Source organism: Amphiprion ocellaris, chromosome 6 (genome assembly GCF_022539595.1).
Source record: "Amphiprion ocellaris isolate individual 3 ecotype Okinawa chromosome 6, ASM2253959v1, whole genome shotgun sequence".
NCBI classification, from domain to species: Eukaryota; Metazoa; Chordata; class Actinopteri; family Pomacentridae; genus Amphiprion; species Amphiprion ocellaris.
In genome coordinates this window covers 30,483,543-30,501,486 of record NC_072771.1, presented here as the reverse complement: position 1 = coordinate 30,501,486, position 17,944 = coordinate 30,483,543, and the positions used below count along the sequence as shown (strand labels likewise).

The 17,944-nt window shown below is 39.3% G+C and overlaps 4 protein-coding genes across 5 annotated transcripts; 2 read left to right on the top strand and 2 right to left on the bottom strand.

Annotated features, from left to right (window-relative positions):
• The first annotated feature begins 1,654 nt into the window (after window positions 1-1,654).
• Window positions 1,655-3,347, top strand: oxt (oxytocin). Its single transcript, XM_023277670.3, has 4 exons — window positions 1,655-1,747; window positions 1,838-1,959; window positions 2,267-2,471; window positions 2,962-3,347. Exons 1-4 carry the CDS (start codon window positions 1,672-1,674, stop codon window positions 3,105-3,107), a joined length of 549 nt encoding a protein of 182 aa, XP_023133438.2. The 5' UTR covers window positions 1,655-1,671; the 3' UTR covers window positions 3,108-3,347.
• A 1,411-nt stretch (window positions 3,348-4,758) lies between these two features.
• On the top strand, window positions 4,759-5,690 carry LOC111573478 (fatty acid-binding protein, liver-type). The gene is made up of 4 exons (XM_023277668.2): window positions 4,759-4,916; window positions 5,097-5,269; window positions 5,425-5,517; window positions 5,598-5,690. The coding sequence occupies exons 1-4, from the start codon at window positions 4,850-4,852 to the stop codon at window positions 5,646-5,648; spliced, it is 384 nt and encodes a 127-aa protein (XP_023133436.1). The 5' UTR covers window positions 4,759-4,849; the 3' UTR covers window positions 5,649-5,690.
• Window positions 5,691-6,678: 988 nt separating this feature from the next.
• Window positions 6,679-13,667, bottom strand: smyd1b (SET and MYND domain containing 1b). 2 transcript variants are annotated; one of them, XM_023277666.3, is made up of 10 exons: window positions 13,428-13,667; window positions 12,348-12,524; window positions 11,878-12,091; window positions 10,818-10,948; window positions 10,610-10,648; window positions 9,706-9,901; window positions 8,820-8,912; window positions 8,557-8,720; window positions 7,796-7,964; window positions 6,679-6,992 (listed from the first exon to the last, which is right to left on the bottom strand). In XM_023277666.3, exons 1-10 carry the CDS (start codon window positions 13,547-13,549, stop codon window positions 6,828-6,830), a joined length of 1,470 nt encoding a protein of 489 aa, XP_023133434.2. In that variant the 5' UTR covers window positions 13,550-13,667; the 3' UTR covers window positions 6,679-6,827. The 2 variants fall into 2 exon arrangements, with proteins under 2 accessions (XP_023133434.2, XP_023133435.2); XM_023277667.2 differs by lacking the exon at window positions 10,610-10,648 and having other exon boundaries at window positions 13,428-13,666.
• Window positions 13,610-16,287, bottom strand: sprb (sepiapterin reductase b). Its single transcript, XM_055011635.1, is given in 5 exon segments — window positions 13,610-13,716; window positions 15,529-15,644; window positions 15,646-15,805; window positions 15,913-16,141; window positions 16,216-16,287. Coding segments are annotated over 5 exon segments (684 nt in total).
• Window positions 16,288-17,944: the final 1,657 nt, after the last annotated feature.

Genomic DNA, 17,944 nt, shown 5'->3' with positions numbered 1-17,944 from the left:
CTTAAGAAAGAGAACAGGAACAATCACTTTGTTCTCATTTTTCAGATGAGTACCTTCGGAGAGAAGGAAGGAAGGGAGGGGAGAGGAAGTCAACAAGCCTAGTGCCTTCCTGCAGAAAAATAAGGAAACACTAGATAGACATCTCCATTTCTCTATGAAATAGGGATTTGCACAGCTTTTGGAGGAACGTGGGGAGGCAAGATCTGATGTTTCACCAGAAAACAATGCAGTTTGAAGGTTTAACAGCTGTGAGGTGACATGCTATGATGGAAGATGATCTGTCTCTTAAAACCGTGCAGCTCTGTCTGTTTATCCAGCTCAAAGAAATGCACACACAGAATGACAGCTTTTATGTGTATGAATGAATGAAACCTTTTTTTAGATGAAAGATAAAAAGAGTCTGAGCTTGTGAACAGCATATATAAAATATTCCTGTTAAAGACGTTGAAAATCATTTAGGTTCCAGCAGATAAAGTGTGTGTCAGTTGCTTGGAGCGTGGTGTTTATCATACAGGGATGTGCAGTGTAACAAAAGCATTGCATAATATAATGCAATTCAGCAGAAAATCAACCCTGTGAGATTTATGATGTGCAGTTTTTTTTCTTTTTACTTTAGTGTTTTTTCTTTCTAAATGTTAATTTTTTGCTGCTTTTTTCAGCGTTCTTGTAAAAGATTGCTCAGTGTTTCTTAATAAATATTTCTGCTATTTTGTCCACCTCCTGCAAAAGCATGACAGATGAAAACAAACCAGCAACAAAAAAAAATGAAGGCACAAATAGATGAAATGTGTAAGCACAGCCACTAGGAGGCAAGAGTGGCTCGTTGTCTGAGTCCACTTTTTTGTCTTATGTGTCTTCATAGGATGGCTGCAGTTGTGTTTTATGATCCATCTGTGGGTGTGAAATCTGAACAGCCTCTCTTTTGGCGCAGAAGTTGGCGAACAAAGAAAATGTTATCAACTCTTCTTTTAATTGAGATGAGGTGGCAGTAAATCAGGAGGGAAGGTGCAGTAATTGAGCTCTTATCATTGAAACGGTGAAACTGTCTTTTATGGGTTGTGGTCGATCATTAGCTGTGTTAATTAGCTCATGAGACCAATTAACCTCAGACCTGGACAATGTGTGCGTCAATTCCTGTGAGAAATTAAGGAATTTATTAATAGAGAGGGACATTTGTAGGTGTGTGCCTGTGTGGGTCACTTTTCATCATCATTGTGTTTGTTTACAAACATTTATTGTACAAAAAAACATGGCCTCCTGAGCTGCTATGTTGGTTTGCTCAGTTGAGGCCAGATGGACCAGACAGAAGATTCTCAATGTGGAGGAAAATCTTTGAAATATGTCTCCTTTTTTTTGAAAAAAGTAGGTCCAAGTTGTACCATCCTCGTGTCCACTTTGACTAATTTCATCCCCACATGCTCTTCTTGACCTCTCTGCCTTTCCTACCATATCTAACATGCACAGTCACGCACCACGAGCCCTTCTCTAATCATTTTCAATAGTAAGAAGCAAAACCAGGCCACACAACTGGCTGGCCCTTTGACCCGGGCCTGCCCAGTGGTCAGCTTAATCTCCGGAGGTGACAGTAACTAAGACAGGCTCATTAAAGATTTCTAAGTGGCTTTTGGGTTTTTGCGTCATTCTCAAAAGACCCTTTGAAGTATATAAGACATGTCAGTGGCACCATATGCAATAGAGAACTCAGCAATCACCTTGGAGCATCTCAAACCACAACTTGAAGCAACAAGTGAGTGCATTTGCTCTGAACATTTGTCTAGATTAGATTTTGTAGTCGGGTCTTACTAAATCTGTTTGTTGCCATTCTTTCACTTTGCAGAGATGACCGGAGCTGCTGTGCCCGTCTGCTTTCTTTTTCTTCTGTCTGTATGCTCAGCCTGTTACATCTCCAACTGTCCTATTGGTGGGAAGAGGTCCATCATAGATGCACCACTGCGGAAGGTAAGCTTTTTTTTTGTTTTGTTTTATCGAACATTAAGTTTCATTTTGTAAATTCAGATCAAAATGGCTTAAATTACACTTAACAAATTTGCACTCAAGGGCTTCACAGTCGACTCCCTCTGATCTTCGACACTTGAGATGAGGAACTGCTCTTTTAGGATGAACCAATTTGCATCACGGCAACTGCATATTAAAGACTTGAGCTAGGAATGGAAATAAATTGGTATACAGTTTGAAGAACTGATAGTTTTCAGTTTTGATGACATCCCAGTTATAGCCAAAAATAATGACTTCTTTCCTCCTCCAGTGCATGTCCTGTGGCCCTGGAGACAGGGGCCGCTGCTTCGGCCCAGGTATCTGCTGTGGGGAGGGTCTCGGCTGCCTGCTGGGCTCCCCAGAAACAGCTCACTGTGTGGAGGAGAACTACCTGCTGACTCCCTGCCAGGCAGGAGGACGACCCTGCGGATCTGAGGGAGGACGCTGCGCTGCTTCAGGACTCTGCTGTGATGCAGGTTAGAACATCCTCACGTATATAAGAGCAGTGGTGCATCTAGTGTTTCTATCATTTACTGAAGTAAAAGGAGTAGTAGCATTATAGCAGAATACTGCACTACAAACTACATGTTTTCTAGTATCTTTTTTTCTGTTAGAAGGTTTGATTTAGCTAAACAGGACAGATCACTGCTTCTATGGTGTGAGCAGGTTGTTTTTGATAAGTTTTCATACTGTTTTACCAATACCACCAGAATTAGAAGCTTGACTCCTCTTAGAGCTGCATATATCTTCAAATACTGAGTGCAGTTTAGCACACAGCATGACTTCACATGAGCAGGTCTGCTTCAGTCAGGGTGAACTCCTACATTTGCCCTCTGGTTCATGGTCACAAATCCCGATAACAGCCCGATGTTAAGTGTAAAGTTGCAACGTCAGATGATCATAAACTTAGTAATAACTCCTCCTTCATCCTTTTTCCCCTCTTCTGTTGTGAAATCGCTGCCACAGAGAGCTGCACCACTGACCAGTCCTGCCTCATGGAGGAGGAAGGAGACGACCAAAGCAGCCAATTCGAAGGCAGTGACCCCGGTGACATCATCCTCAGGTTCCTGCATCTGGCTGGCCACACTTCTCCTCACCGAATCCACCAATGAGATGCTCCTGACGCCAGCGTCTCACTGGGAAGTCTCCAGCTGCAGGGACAAAACGGGACTCGTAGATCATTTAGTTGTATTTCTCTGTTTGTCATCATTCTGATTTTGCTCTTTCCCTCGCGGAGTACGTCTGTAGAGTGCCTTTGTCAATATATTTTTATGTATGAAAACAGGGATGAATACTGACAGTGATCATCCAGATATGTGCATTGCTGAAATAAAGTTTTGAGAGAGTATAAATTGTTGATTTTTATTTTAAAACCTCCTGATTGAATCTTGTGTCTGAAAAATGCTTCCAAAATCCTTTCCACTACACAGTTAAGAACCAGTCAGCATAAAGCCTTATCAGGCCGCCGTGTTCGACTATATTCCACTATCACCAGATGTACAAAGCTGACAGTGGTCTTTATCTCTCAGATGCTCAGCTTTGCATAATCCTGTAACAGACCTCTGTGCAAAATCAAGGGATCCTCACATGATGCTTTGTGTGTTTTCTTGACAACTCCAGTGACACTGTTGCAACAGTCTGGACAATTATCTTGAACATTAGTCACCTTTGAACCACTTTTTGTTAACTTCATGGTTAAATCATTCCAGCTTTTGTTCTGATCTACAAGTGAACGGCAGACATATTACTTATAAACACAGGAGACTGAAGAATCCACACACAGGATTAAACACAAAAATGAAGAAGACAAATGGACAACATTGTACTAGATGGAATTATTGTGCTAAATCCTGATCTGTCCTGTGAAAGTTGCCTCTTTTTTTTTAGGAAGCTTATCTTGAAACGTGATATCACTTGACTAAAGTACCTTTTTAATCAAATGTAGACTATAGTTCATACTGTGGTGAAGTGATGACAAACTCCAGAGGGGTTTTTAGCAACAAACTGCCCAAAAATGTCACGAATATCAAAACTAAGCCTGTGAGTAAAATATAAAATTATGTAGTTTACAGAGATCCCTAATGAGCATTAAGGTTTTGGCAAAATATGCACAGATATGCTTTTCAGACTTGATCAATGTTAAATTGAAATGCAGTTTTTTGTTTTTTTTTTTTAGAATTTACGCTTTGGCTTTAATGTTTAGAACTTACATTGTCTTTGCATTTTATTTTCTTTACATCAAATAAGGAGAAATGATAAAAACTATATTTCACAGATAACTCTCGGAGAAAAACATCATCTTAAAACTTCATGTACAGCTGATTTTTACTTAAAGTTTGCCTCATTGCGACGAAAAAGTCATGTACAACAACAAAACAGATGGGAAGAGGTGAAAAAAGGCAGAAAAACAATGAAAAGAAGGAACAGAAATTAATGTTGATGTTTGAGGGAAGGAAGGGGACTGCAGGAAGAGAGGAAACATGAAACATGACAGAAACATTGTGTCCTGTCAGCAACTGTTGCTGTACAATACATGCAGTGTCATCATATGTTAGTGTACATGACCTTTAAGATCTTGACACACAATTCTTGGCATCAAAATAATCAAAACCCCTGTCTCCCTTCCCCTATTTTCCCCTTCGCTAGTGAAGGTTGCTTAACTTTAGTCCTGTCCCTGTGTTTTATCTCTCTGCCTGCCCTTATCTTCTGAGGTCCATGTGTGAGCTCTGCTGGATCAGATGGGCTGGAGTTGCCATAATTGAAGTCACCTGTGGTTAATGATTGAGCACCTGCAGATTGTGAGTATAAAAGCAGCTGAAAACCTCTTTTAACTTTACCTCCACTGCCTGTCACCATGTCTTTCTCTGGAAAGTACCAGCTTGAGTCCCAGGAGAACTTTGAGCCTTTCATGAAGGCTATTGGTAAGAGTTGTGCTTTCAAGGCTTTTGCTTGTATTACTCATATTTTTGGTTGCATTTTTTTTTTTTTTTCCTCCTTCAATGAAGCTGCATTTTTAAACTGCACAGATGACTCACAGCTTGAAGTTAAGACTGCTTTACTGAGCATGCTTTTGTTTTTAACTTGCTTGCTTTCTGTTGTAGGTCTTCCCGATGACCTTATCCAGAAAGGGAAAGACCTCAAGAGTATCTCTGAAATCGAGCAGAATGGCGACAACTTCAAAGTGACGGTCACAACTGGAGGCAAAGTAATCGTGAACACCTTCACCATCGGACAGGAGACTGAGCTGGAGTCAATCACTGGAGAGAAAATCAAGGTGAGGCAGGGTGTTAACTGCTGATTCCAAATGCAATTGTTATCGAAACTCATTAAGAATGATGGCACATGGTTTAAAAAGTTTTTTTGCACATTAGAATTTGAATAAGATGTTTACTGTGTCTTTAACTTGAGCCTGTATTGTGTTTTCTAAAGGCGGTGGTTCAGCGGGAAGGCAATAAGTTGAAGGTCTCCCTGAAGGGAATTGAGTCTGTCACTGAATGGGTGGATGCGAACACAATTGTCAATGTGAGTATTCAGAACCCTTAAGCTGATGTCTGTATTGCATCTTGAATGCCTTTTAAACTTTTATTTTCTTCTCCCTACAGACGATGACTGTTGGGGACATTGTGTACAAGAGGATAAGCAAACGTGTGTAAATGTCTGCACTTGGGATAATAAAATCTGGAAAAATGCAGAAACGGTCTTTGACTTGTGTTTGGGCAAAAAAAAAAAATACGACAAACTGAATAGTGGCAAAAAAGAATGTTAATCACTGGCAATGTTGAAGAGCAACAGCTGTTTAAATGGTTCTGTCAATTTGTGTTGAATTGCAAAAGCTGTCTTGCTAACCAATCTGCACCTGATTGACTTCATAACTAGAAAATGTAAAAAAATGTTACTCATGAAGTTTAATGTGCACCGAGTATGGGGTTTACTTGTCCTTTGATGGTGGTGTTACTTTAATTTGTGTTCAGGTAATTTCATTACAAGCAGGACATTAATGTCTGATTAGTGACTGAAAATGCACCAGAGTTCAGAGCTGTACCTGATCACTTGGTAACAAATTCCTTTTGAACACATGCTATTCTTAAACTTTGTGTAGTGTGAATACGAATTTGAGCTGAGTGCTAAGGTGAACACAGTAAGGGTGTGTTTATGTCTGGAATCTGCTGATGTGAACATTAACTCAATAGCTGTCTACAAACTGAGTTCAAGTTGACACAGGTTTATCAAAAGGGTAATCCTAAGATTGGAGTTCTGCTTTTTTTGCTGGCACTGTACTCCTTTATAGCTTAGACTGGGAAATCATATTTGAATTTAACTGCTGTAACAACTAAATTTCCCTTCAGAGATTTCTATTTATCTCAGAAGTATCACTGTACATCTTATTTCATATGTCACCAAGCTCATGTAAGAAGCTGGCAGCAGTTTTGGTTGGGTAACAGGATTTCCAACTTTGCCATCCTGTGTTCAGATATCACATATTTAATGCATTACCTATTCTGGCACAATGTGTAAGTTACAAAATGATTTCATTTGGGTTAAACTGCACCCGACTGCCTGTTGCATCTAACACTGAGTACAACAAGCAGTAATACAACAGAGATAGTACTACTTGTTTTTGTCTTACATTATGATGAATTTCTGTAGTTTGGTTCTGCATCTTAAAAACAAAATGCACAAGTCTTGCGAGACAATATTTTAATGAAAAGAGTAACTACAAAATGCGAGTGATACAGAAAACATGACTAAATGCATAGATTCTCACACAGACACTCAGAAAGCTGTTGGCAGTAAACAATAGGATGACTCTTCTCCTGACTGCAGTCCCATGATTACTTCCTCCGGTGGAAGAGGTTCTTGATTCCCTCCTCCATAGATTTTGGTTCATGCATCATGGTCATCGGTTTGTTCTTCAGGGCCGCCTCTCTCATACTGTGGTAAACGTACTCGTTCTGTTTGAACATCCTCAGTTCCATCTCTGTCTGCATTCGCATCGCCTGTGGAGAAGTCAGGACAGAAACATCTATGCTTAAAATGTCAACTGAGGAGTTAGCTACGTCATACAATGACTAGAAAGAGTTCCAAGTTTGTGACTCCACCAGTTTGAAGTACAAATTGAGGTAACCTAATCTTAAATCAATAATCTACTAGGGATATTAAAACAATAAAAAAAATTTGAAGCTCAAACTTTGCCAAAAGCTTTACAACATCATAGCAAGCCCACTGGAAAGCTTTGTACGTAGACAGTAAGATTCTAAACCTGGGTCAAAAAAAATGTAAATAAATTAATTCATAGTTGAAAAAAAAAAAAAACACTGATATTGCTAACTTGTTAGCAAACAGTAGCTTATTTAACCATCCAGCAGTTCAGATCAACACGTGATTCATTTACTTGTTGGTAAATTTACTTGCTGTTGTTTTATGTCTATTCAAGAACTCTCCATGAACTTTCACAGGGAATCTGGCTTTTTAGCTGCTAGATGCTCCACAAAGGTTGCCAGCTGCTTGCTAACCATGCCTATCTGCTCTTGTTTGGTGGGTTGGTGACGTTTATTAAGTTTTTGCAGTTGAGAATGAACCAATAACAGTAAATTCAAAAAAACTGAGGAAAGATGCCGATGTGAATGTCTTCAAATTGTCATTTTTAATTATTTCATAATAGAATTACAGACTATAGCCAATTTAAAAGTTATTATTAATGAAAATCGTTTATATAATTTGAGCTGTATTTAAACTAAAGAACTGATCTGGAAACATCTTAGCAGAACCAAATAAGACTGTGTGATTTTAAGGTGTTTACCTCCAGGTCCTTGGTGATGGGATGCGTTGGACCGTGGGTGACCATGAGGATGGCGTAGGCCTTGCAGATCATACCGTGTCCGACCTCTATCTGCCCGGCCTGCCAGTGGGTCACTCCTGCTCGCATGGCAGCCATACCGAGAGCAGCGTTGTTTGAGTGGTACAACTTCCTGTCAGAGGGAGGAGATTTCTGTTTACTTATTCTGTCTTTCACACCAAAGACTTGCTATGTTTATCATTGTATGTTGTGCAAAACACAAATACAATGACTGTGTATAAAAGATGGATGGAGCTATTTATAGCTGTTTTTAAAGCTTAACATTCAAAAGCTTGAGCTGCTGGATCACACTAAGAACCTGTGAACACCATACATGTACATACGGCAGTAAGTGGACAATCACAATGTAGCTGTACCCTGCTTTATTGTCTATTTTACTCTAAATGGGGACATAATTCACAAAATAAACATCATATTTTATGAAAGGAAATGTGGAACTATCAGTTCAGACCATTAAGTCACTAGAAAAATGTTTACTGAGGTAACAAATCAAGTGAGAAGTAGAGTCATTTTCGCATAGACATCTATAGGAATTGGAGTTTTTTGGAACCACAGGAGTCACCTTCTGCTGGCCATTGAAAAAATAAAGGTTTAAGTAACTTCCCCATGGGTTTGACTTTATAAACATAGAAGCTACATCCACCTTTTGTATCATACAGTCTGTGTGTGAATAACATGAAACTGCTCAGTCTCTTCACACTCACATGTATCCGTCCACCATTTTGCGGGCGTATTCTGCAGCCTCATCAAAGTACTGCAGGTAAGCTTGAACCTCACTCATCGTGCTCCACATCCTCAGCAGGTAGATGTGAGTGTCAGCCAAAATTGGTTCCGTCTTCTCAATCGCATCCCTGCAGATTTTTACCACCTGTGGGGAAAATAAAACACAAAGAAAGACTTATGTTGGTAAAAAACAAACAAAAAAGTAATGTTTGTCTGCTTTTTATTTGGTGATGTAATGCGTCACCTCGTGGTAGTCGCCTTTTAATCGAGCCTGGTCCATCTTCTCCAGCATCTGAAAGCAGTAATCTGTCGCCTCTTTCACCTGTTCTTCTGAAGGCTGAAAGGTTGGAGAGATTGATAAAAGGATTCATTGATAAAGTATTCACAAATTGACAAAGAAATGCACCCTGACATATATTCAGGATTGGGTTTATATATTAGAGGACAGGCTTTTTATTTGTATACAACACAGGTTACTCTTGTCTAGATGCATAAAGGTGAAGGTCTGATTATTTTTATCTTAAAAAGGCCTTTGACCCGCTGACAGGATTAGCAGGATAAAAACAAACTAGATAATAACAAACAAGATTTATTGTCATATAAAAGGCAGCTCTCTCTGTTATTACGATTATTATTTGACACCCAATCCTGGCATATCATTGCATATCTGGTCAGTCTGACAAATGTCGATTGCTTTTGATGCTACATTTTTTACTGCTTATGTTTCCTGATATGCTATTTTTTGACATGTGACACACACATAGTATATAGTCTAACATGAAGAGCACAAATGTAATTTCTTGTGCTGTACGTGTTAAGATAACACTTCTTATGGTGTGTCATTCACCAAAGCATGTTTGATATGGGGAATTAAGCATCAATTATATAACAGAACATAAAACGCATCAGATAAGAATTCTTAGTAAAATACTACAAAGTATTTACAGCCTTGAAGTAATTGAATGAAGTTAAATCTGTCAGTAGTTGCTTCCCAAAAACAGGCGTGAATGCACTGAAGGCGGAATCTACCTGTGCATTATCTTTGCTTAAAACAGTCTCCGTGGCCCTATTTCTCATGTTTCCTATCTGTCCTTATCACTCATGTCACCACTAAATAAACAGACACAAACCTTAACTCCATCCTCAACCTTTCCCCCCAACTTTATGTCATCTTTGATCCGGTTCTTGCAGTGCTCGCATGTGCAGTCGAAGAAGTATTGCGTTTTCAGCAGTCGTTGTCGCTCCTCTGACAGATTCATGTAGTCCACGTAGGACACCGTCAGCTCCTCTCCTTCTGCGATCTTACCTAAAGAACGCAGCTCAATCCTGGGGAGGAGAAACACAGTTGGATGCAGGCAGATACAGGGAAGCGCATGGTTTATTTTGTTCGTTTACAGCTTTGACGTGATGGTGAAACCCTGTTCCAGTGTGTGGCTTTCAGTCCAGCTGAAAGACTGAAGGCGTGAGATATTAGTGAAATAGATTATGTCACACATTTATTTCACAAAATTAAATTGGGTAATTTTGTGAATGAACCACAATTCAAAATTTATTTGCATGGAAATGTTTTTTCATGTTTTATCTTGGTTACATGGTGTTAGAGATGAAATTAAAACTACGAATACAGTCTCACACAGCAACCTACACAACTGACAAACACAAAGTGACAAACCAGTGACTAAAACTCTGTGTGGACATGACAAAAACAGTTAAACGGTTAAATATGTGGGGTCGAAAAATGAGCTTTTTCAGGTGAAGAAATATGCAGAGAAAACTCCACACCATTTTTATTTTTTTGCTACACTAAACAGGATAAATAAGTGTTAGGGCATTCAAGTAGCATGGTGTCATATGGATGTGAAAACCGAGTCACATCAGTGCACACTACAGGACACTCCTCACAAAGACTTTTATTTTCTACAGTGGATGGAGGGGATTATGTGCAATGATTGGTTTATTAAGAATTTAATGCCACAGTCTCAATGGTGCTCCAATAAAATAACACTTAAAAATGCTTAGGTTGAGGTAACGCACCTCCGTTGAGAATGAAACAAAGTATTCACAGCCGATTGACTGAAAGACAAACAGGAAGCAGTTTTACCCCGACCTGACGAACACACCTTCACTCACATTACAGACAACACACAATGCACACGCAAACTGAGTATTTTGAACTTTTAAACAAGTTAGAGTCATTTCCAGCTGTATATAATGTCGACTGCCTTTCTTTTTTTAAACTTACTTGCCGTGGTTGAGGATTACTGTGCAGTTGGGCCAGCAGTCGTGGTTCACTAGGCACAGATTTGGAAAAAGACCAACTCCCACGGCCTGGAGGCCCCTCTGGTCGCTGACAGTGAAGCCGTTACAGTTGATCTGGGAGACAACATTTGGCATTTGATGTGACACAGAATTGTTCAATTTCTGTCGAACAATACAGACATGATGGAAAACACAAGGGTCTGCTTTTGAGGTATTTTGTCTTGTTTTAAGCTCTTCACTCATTGACACAAAGGACCAAATAAAAAGAATAATTAATAGGAAAAATGACTTCCCAGGTACAACTGAGTCCTAATTTAGTGATTTTCAACTCTGAGGTTTCAAAATTTAGTAGGTTGGACCCCTTCCAGCAGGTCACATAATAACCTGAGAGATTTTGAAATTACAATTTCAATTTTCAATGAGAGAAAAACATCAGTTCTGCTCCATAAATTAGGTTATTATATCTGGGGGTTTCTTTGTGTCTTGCCTTTTTTTTTTTTTAAAAAAGTCACTGGATATTTTTACCCCATCAGGTTCAAGCTAGAACAATATGAAAAGGTACTAACTGCTTGCGACATTTAAGCCAATCAAATAAAGTAATAAAGGGCCCAAAGTAGATGTTGCAGATAGTATTTGGTGCTTTAATTTGATCAAAGACAGCAGTACAAGCTAAAATCCAGTCCTGGTTGGTTAATAAAAGGTTAACTTGGACATTCCTTGTTGACTGACACACTGCTACTATGAGTACTCTGTATTTACCAGGTGCTTTCCAGGCACTGATCAATGCATATGACCTCTCCACTGTAATGTGTACTCCTGTAAGCTATTTGTACTTGTTTGCAGGCCAGATGTAAGTATTTAACAGTGTGTCAGCTGTAAATTAAGTACTAAAGTATTACGGTAATTGTCATGACTTGTTGAAAACAATGATTTACAAATTAGTTTTGTCCTTTTTGCAGAGGACAGCCAAATTTATTCAGGAGGAAACTGCCCTTGTTTTGAAACACAAATGACAAATATATGAAGTACATATTTGGACGCACCACTCCAAACACATGTGAGATGTCGTCGATTGTGTGCTGCTTGCTGGTACGGGGCCAGTAGTCCAGGAAGTTGTGGATGTCCACTTTGAACTCCTTCAGCTCGTCCTCCTGCATGTCAGCGATGTGGTCCTCCAGCTCCTCCAGCGTGGTCAGCTGCGTGTCAGACAACAAGCTGCCATCCTTGTCCACTCGCCACATGATGCGAGCCACCAGCCTGACCACATCAACAGAACAAATAAGAAGACGTGTGACTTCAAGGGTCACAGAGAAATCAGATACACATTATCTCCAGATTTAAAAGAGTGTTGACACTAACTGCAGTGTGACATGACGGTTACTTAAGGTACTTTTTGTAGTGATTCAAGCGTTCATGCTTTCTTGATTAAAGTCACCTTAAATTCATCAAAACTGCAACAAACAAGCAAAGAAGCACCACACGTACTGGCCTATTTCCTTTTCCTTCCACTTACCGGATGTTCTCATTTGGTACACTGCCATAAGCTTTGATGGCGCTGCATTCTTGCTTGTGTTCAGCCCAGCCAGCACGCTGGCAGGTACGGTCGCAATAATGAGCAAATTTGCACTGGCCGCACCTCTGGAGTTTGTCTTGTCTGCGGAAACAGCTGTGGCAAATGCGTTCTGTTAGACTGCAGAAAAAGGGAGGAAGCAGAAAAAGGAAAGATGTTAGGATAAATTACAGCACCTGCAAACTATCGAAACAAAAGCCTAGACTCACATTCGTGGCCAAATGTGCTGTTACAGTAACTTAATTTTCTCCTTTTTATGCGTATTTCCACTAGTTTGGACAATATTCAGGATCAGCATGACAATTCATTCTTTCATGCTCAGCTCAGGTGATTTCACAACAAAAATACCCAGCATTCATGGCCTTCATTGGCAAATTGAAGTGGTTCCAAAAAGAGCAAGTAAGTGAACTTTAAGCTGAGATTATTTTGCCCCACTTCCTGATAACCTCTGTAAAGCTATAAAAAATGATCATTAGGGAATTATTACCTTGATGTTAAAGCACTTCTGAGATAAAGGTCTGATTTAAGTCTGACCTGTCATGTTGTAAAAACACACATTATAAAACACTTACTATATTACACTATATCCCCCAGATTTCTCAAAGGCCATGATTTAAAAACAAAGGATTTCTGATTTTAACAAGTGATACAACTGAAAATAATGCTTAAATTTGTCTGTTACAACAACTGTGTTTTCCACATTTGATTGTTAGTTTACTGAGAGCAAATTGTGACAATGGGTGACTTCTGATTCAGATAAAGATTATTGTCATGTGGTGTTGACTGTGGAGTCTCCACTGGAAGGTCTCCATTCAGACTATAAGAATACCACACCCAAGCTATCACACCACAGTGAAATCCAAGCCAAAGGCCACATGCCTTCCAAAGCAGAAACTTTTTAAAATATAGTGAATACATCCTGAATGGAAAGGGAAAAATGACAGAAAATACATAATTCAACAGCCCAAATATCCTCACGATGAGCATATTTGAACACCCACCACTGAGCAATCTCCACCGTACCTGTCAAACACAACTGCTGAAATACTGGCCTCTGAGAAAATGACATCTCCAGCCCAGAACTCCTTTGTAGCCTTCAAACCCCTCCCCTTCCCAGGTGAGTCAAATACTGCCACGTTCTCCATGGTGGGCACCCTGGTTCCTGAGAGTCTGGTGGATGGATGGTGAGCGAACAGCAGAGTGTTTCAGCAGGCTAGCTGAGGAACTCTTAGACTAATCTGTGCCCTCTGTTCTTCAATGACAACTGGACATTCCTCACCCAAGGTACTAAAATAGCCGTACACCTCTTGAACTGTACCAAGAGAGACACAAAAATGGGTTGACTGTGATTCGTTTCATTAGTCCACTAATGAATACATTTTCTCTACTGGAAAATACTAAACTAACAGCCCTGTGTGGAAGCACCAAAATGGAAATGCTTTGCCAGTCTCCCAGATTCTTTCATTTTTTTTGAGTTTGTGACTACATTTTTTGCTTTTTGCCCTGTTTGCTGGCAGCAAATCCCCCACCCCTGATCAGGAGTTGGTCGGTGCCCTCTCCCCGAGGGTTATTTTTGTCCCTCAGTTGGGGCTGTCTGTCAGGAGCCGGTGGTGACGTTGAACAGCTGCTAGAAGTTTGACAGAAACTGAGCCGCTCCATCTCACTGCCTCTACTCTGTTCTGGTGCTTTCTACCTCACTATGACTCATTGTAACATGAGTTATGACATAATGAAGCAACAGGAACAGCTTCAGCGTTCCTAGAAAGGAAGACAGACCCCACAGCTTGAATATAAGCGGACACACATTCTCGCATCACTCTCACACCAAGAATTAGCCAGTATCAAAAAATTTGTAAAAGCAGCTACAATAGTAATTCAGCTTTCAAGATTTACCCTTTATTTTCCACCATGCATTGTTCACACATTGATTATATATGACATAAAACAATGGCCTGTTTATGTATTACATGTGCATTTTGATGTAATTTTTCACAGCATGTATAGTCTGAAAGTTCTTTGTTGGCGTTCAAATGTATTATTTATCTTGTTAACATGTCCATATGGTGTTTTTTTATATTCTGGAAAACATATCATGAGCAAAGTACACAGTCAATGCCATGGATTAGCTTTTCCACCTTGAAACTGCAGTGTACCGATGACGGGATTAAAAACACAAATAAGATTTCTGGGGTTCCACATGTGACAAACCTAAGGAACTAATCATGTCATCGCGACTTCATAGATGTGTATATTCTAGAGGAAGCAAACAAATAGTTACATCTAAGCTATTTTAAGGCATAAAGAGATTATTTTTGATGGAAAACTTCTAAGTATGTCATGCTGATACACAGAGATGAGCTTTTGGGATTAAATCAGTGACTGTATATTCACTTAAGAGCAAAGACTGAGCACATTCGATATATAATTCAAATACTGCTATCAATAGCAGGATGTTAAGTAACATTACCAACACCTCTATGCGCTTTTTCTAAAATTTTACTTAAATGCATACAGTGCAACAATATGCGCTCTTCACTTTTGCATATATTGATCTCAGACTTCAAAAAAGTCCAAATATGCCCCTGAGGCGAAGCCATTGTCCAGCAGCAACTCCATGAGTTAGGTTGCTGATTCCTCACAGGTTAACAGATGATATTTGATTCCTGTCAACCAGGAAAAAAAAAACTTACAGGTTAGGCCAATACTACATGTTGCCTTTTGTCTTCTGTAAGACATGCAGTCTTTTATCTTCTAAGTCCTCACTACCAATGTGTATGCAAATGTTCCATTTCTATGAGAATCAATATGGCTTTATTTATATTCCCTGGTTAGATAATTCTGTTCAGAAAAATGGAAAGTTGGATCACCTACAGTTTCTTTACAACTCTAATCTTAATTGTTGATGAGAATTGTATATTGCCATTGAAATATCCAAAAAAAAGTTAGTAAACAGACCTTGTTTTTCTCTTTCCAAGAAGTGCCAATTCCAGATTTCTTTCACAAGCATTCTTTGTACAACAAATTTACAACATGCAACCTCTCCCTTTTGTTTTTTGCCACAGTGTAGCCATACTAATGTAGTGATATTTGCATGTTCGTGACCAGTAAACAGAGATGTATATACTTGGAGAGTACCTGAGAACTTTAACAACTGGTTCCTCCTCAGCCAGTACACTGAACATCATGTTCTTGGCTGCTTTGGCTGTGTGGTACAACACCCCGGACTGTAAGGCCTCTAGATGAGACATTCACCACAGTCCATCACAGGCCTGGTCTGCATGGAAACAACTGCAGGATTCCAGCAGTCAGCGCCAAAGCTGAGCTAACATAGAGGGACAGATAAGCATTCACCTCAGTGATGCCAGTGAAACTAGTAATCCTGGAAATGTCACCCAAAGCGGCTGGGAGAGAGAAAGGATAGGTGGGTCAAAGGATTCACTTCATCAAAACAAAATCATCATGACTCATGCAGGTCTAATCAGTCACGGTTCTTCTATTAATGGCTCACCAGCATTGTTGATAAGAAGAACATGATCTAGTTTGCTGACAGTTTCCTATCTTGCCCTCATCACTATTTCTTCCACTCCATCTTCAGTGCTCAGATCAGCTATGATGCAGCAAATCTGCGGATGCTGTTCCTCAGTGACGCTCTGCAGATCTTCCTTCAGCTCCTGCAGCAGAGTCCCAGAATGAGCCACCAGCAGGAGGACAGAACCAGGCTTCATCAAATGGACCACCTGAATAGACGCAACACGTTTGTTTGTTGGTTGCTCTCTGAGTTCTGCTTTCTTTTAACAAGTCCATCCCTTACTCGGTGCACCAGCGCCCGTCCAAACCCATTAGAGGCTCCTGTGATGATACAGATGAGTCCTCTGGTTTTCATTGTAGATGTCTGACATCTGGTCAGATCTCTGTGGTAATAAAAATACTGATGGTGAAGAGAGAACTGGTTTTATCAGCTTGTGAGAAGGATGGAAACACTGAGCTGCTTTATAACCCAACATGAGCAGGCAGAACTAATGCACTTCAAATGTTATATTTCACAGTGTCAAGAGAGTTAAGAGCAGTCCTAAGTAATATACATAATTAAAACAGATTAACACAGTTATAATCTAGTGTTGCACTACAAAAAAAGACAAAGAAAAAAATGTAGAAATCTGGCAGCAAGGATACCAGAAAAATTCTTTAAAAAACAGTTGAATACCATAAAATCCAAAACCTGTAAAAGCAATAAAATAACTGTAAATATCAGTAAAACAATATGTTCACCTGAATGAATATCATAAAGTAGTGTAATTTTATGGTCACACATGGTAAAATAACTAATTATTATTTAAAAATAGAGATTTATGGTGTCCACATTATGTACAGTTTAGTCCTGTTTTTTTTTACAGTCAACATGTGAATTTATTCTTTTTTCTATGATTTTACTAGATATTAAATGCAATTTAACAAAACATTAAAAATATAAATCTGTAAAATAATTGTAAATTTTTTCATATACGTCTTTTTCACATACCAGATATTTGATTTCAATTCTTGTGCAGATGCCAAACAGAATCAGTGCACATTGAAATTGTTCTAACTGCACCTTTAAGATATTGCAAAGATACTTTATGCTGTTTTTCTTTAATTTGTCTGTCATCTGTAGATTTAGTGAAGATTCGGAACAACAACTAACTGTCACACAGTAATTCTTAGTACCTAAAAGCTACTTAAAGGGAAAACTGAATGTTAGGGGGTTAATGGTGGTGGATGCTATCAATTTTGCAACCTTTTTGGTTCACATATAGCTGTCTGAGAAGCCAAAAAGCATTGTTTCATTCTGCATCTTCATCACCTCACCTCAAAAGCAGAAAAAAGGCAGAGACAATTCAAACTAACAAGAAATGAAAGGAGCACAGCGAAGAAAGACACATTTCCAAATATAACAATTTTTTTTGATTCCTACATGAGGTTTTACATTTGTGTCTTCCTTTGATTTAGCAGACAAACAAAAAAAGGAGGCTCCAGCAGAAACGTAGTAACAACTGGAGTCTACAAAAAGAGTGAAAGAAACAATAGCGCCCCACAGTGGCCAAATCGAGGCTGTAAATCCCTGGAGACCTGAGATGTGATGCTCCTTCCTCTTGCCAGCATTCTTGCAGCACTATTGCAGCTGATGAGCCAGAATATAGACACCACCGCCCCCCTATGGACAGTCAAGCAAATGCAAAAGGAAAAATATCCCTTTCTTCTTGAGAGATATGAAATTTAAATTGTATAAAAGATTGCATGGGCCTACAATTCAAAACACAATTACAGTTCCCTACATGCATAGAGAAAGCTGGGTTGGTGAGTCAATAAAAATGCACTATTTGAATAAACGACCACAAAAAACAGTCACTGTTGAAAGGTTGTGATCAGCTAGTGTGAAAAAAAGAGATCACTTTAATAATTTGATTCTGGCACAAGATAATTGCACTTACTATTTTCTTGATGTTTGCCAGTCACAGTAATAGTTTGTCTTATTAAATAAACCCTCTTTTTTACAGGGATTC

Excerpts from the sequence above, each read along its gene's own strand:
- smyd1b (XM_023277666.3), bottom strand. The coding sequence starts at position 13,549 with ATGGAGAACGTGGCAGTATTTGACTCACCTGGGAAGGGGAGGGGTTTG. Across the intron at positions 8,721-8,819 it reads TAAAAGGCGACTACCACGAG|GTGGTAAAAATCTGCAGGGA; the intron begins GTGACGCATTAC and ends TTTTCCCCACAG. Across the intron at positions 6,993-7,795 it reads CCATCACCAAGGACCTGGAG|GCGATGCGAATGCAGACAGA; the intron begins GTAAACACCTTA and ends ACTTCTCCACAG.
- LOC111573478 (XM_023277668.2), top strand. The coding sequence starts at position 4,850 with ATGTCTTTCTCTGGAAAGTACCAGCTTGAGTCCCAGGAGAACTTTGAG. Across the intron at positions 4,917-5,096 it reads GCCTTTCATGAAGGCTATTG|GTCTTCCCGATGACCTTATC; the intron begins GTAAGAGTTGTG and ends TTTCTGTTGTAG. Across the intron at positions 5,270-5,424 it reads TCACTGGAGAGAAAATCAAG|GCGGTGGTTCAGCGGGAAGG; the intron begins GTGAGGCAGGGT and ends TGTTTTCTAAAG.
- oxt (XM_023277670.3), top strand. The coding sequence starts at position 1,672 with ATGTCAGTGGCACCATATGCAATAGAGAACTCAGCAATCACCTTGGAG. Across the intron at positions 1,748-1,837 it reads ACCACAACTTGAAGCAACAA|AGATGACCGGAGCTGCTGTG; the intron begins GTGAGTGCATTT and ends TTCACTTTGCAG. Across the intron at positions 2,472-2,961 it reads AGGACTCTGCTGTGATGCAG|AGAGCTGCACCACTGACCAG; the intron begins GTTAGAACATCC and ends TCGCTGCCACAG.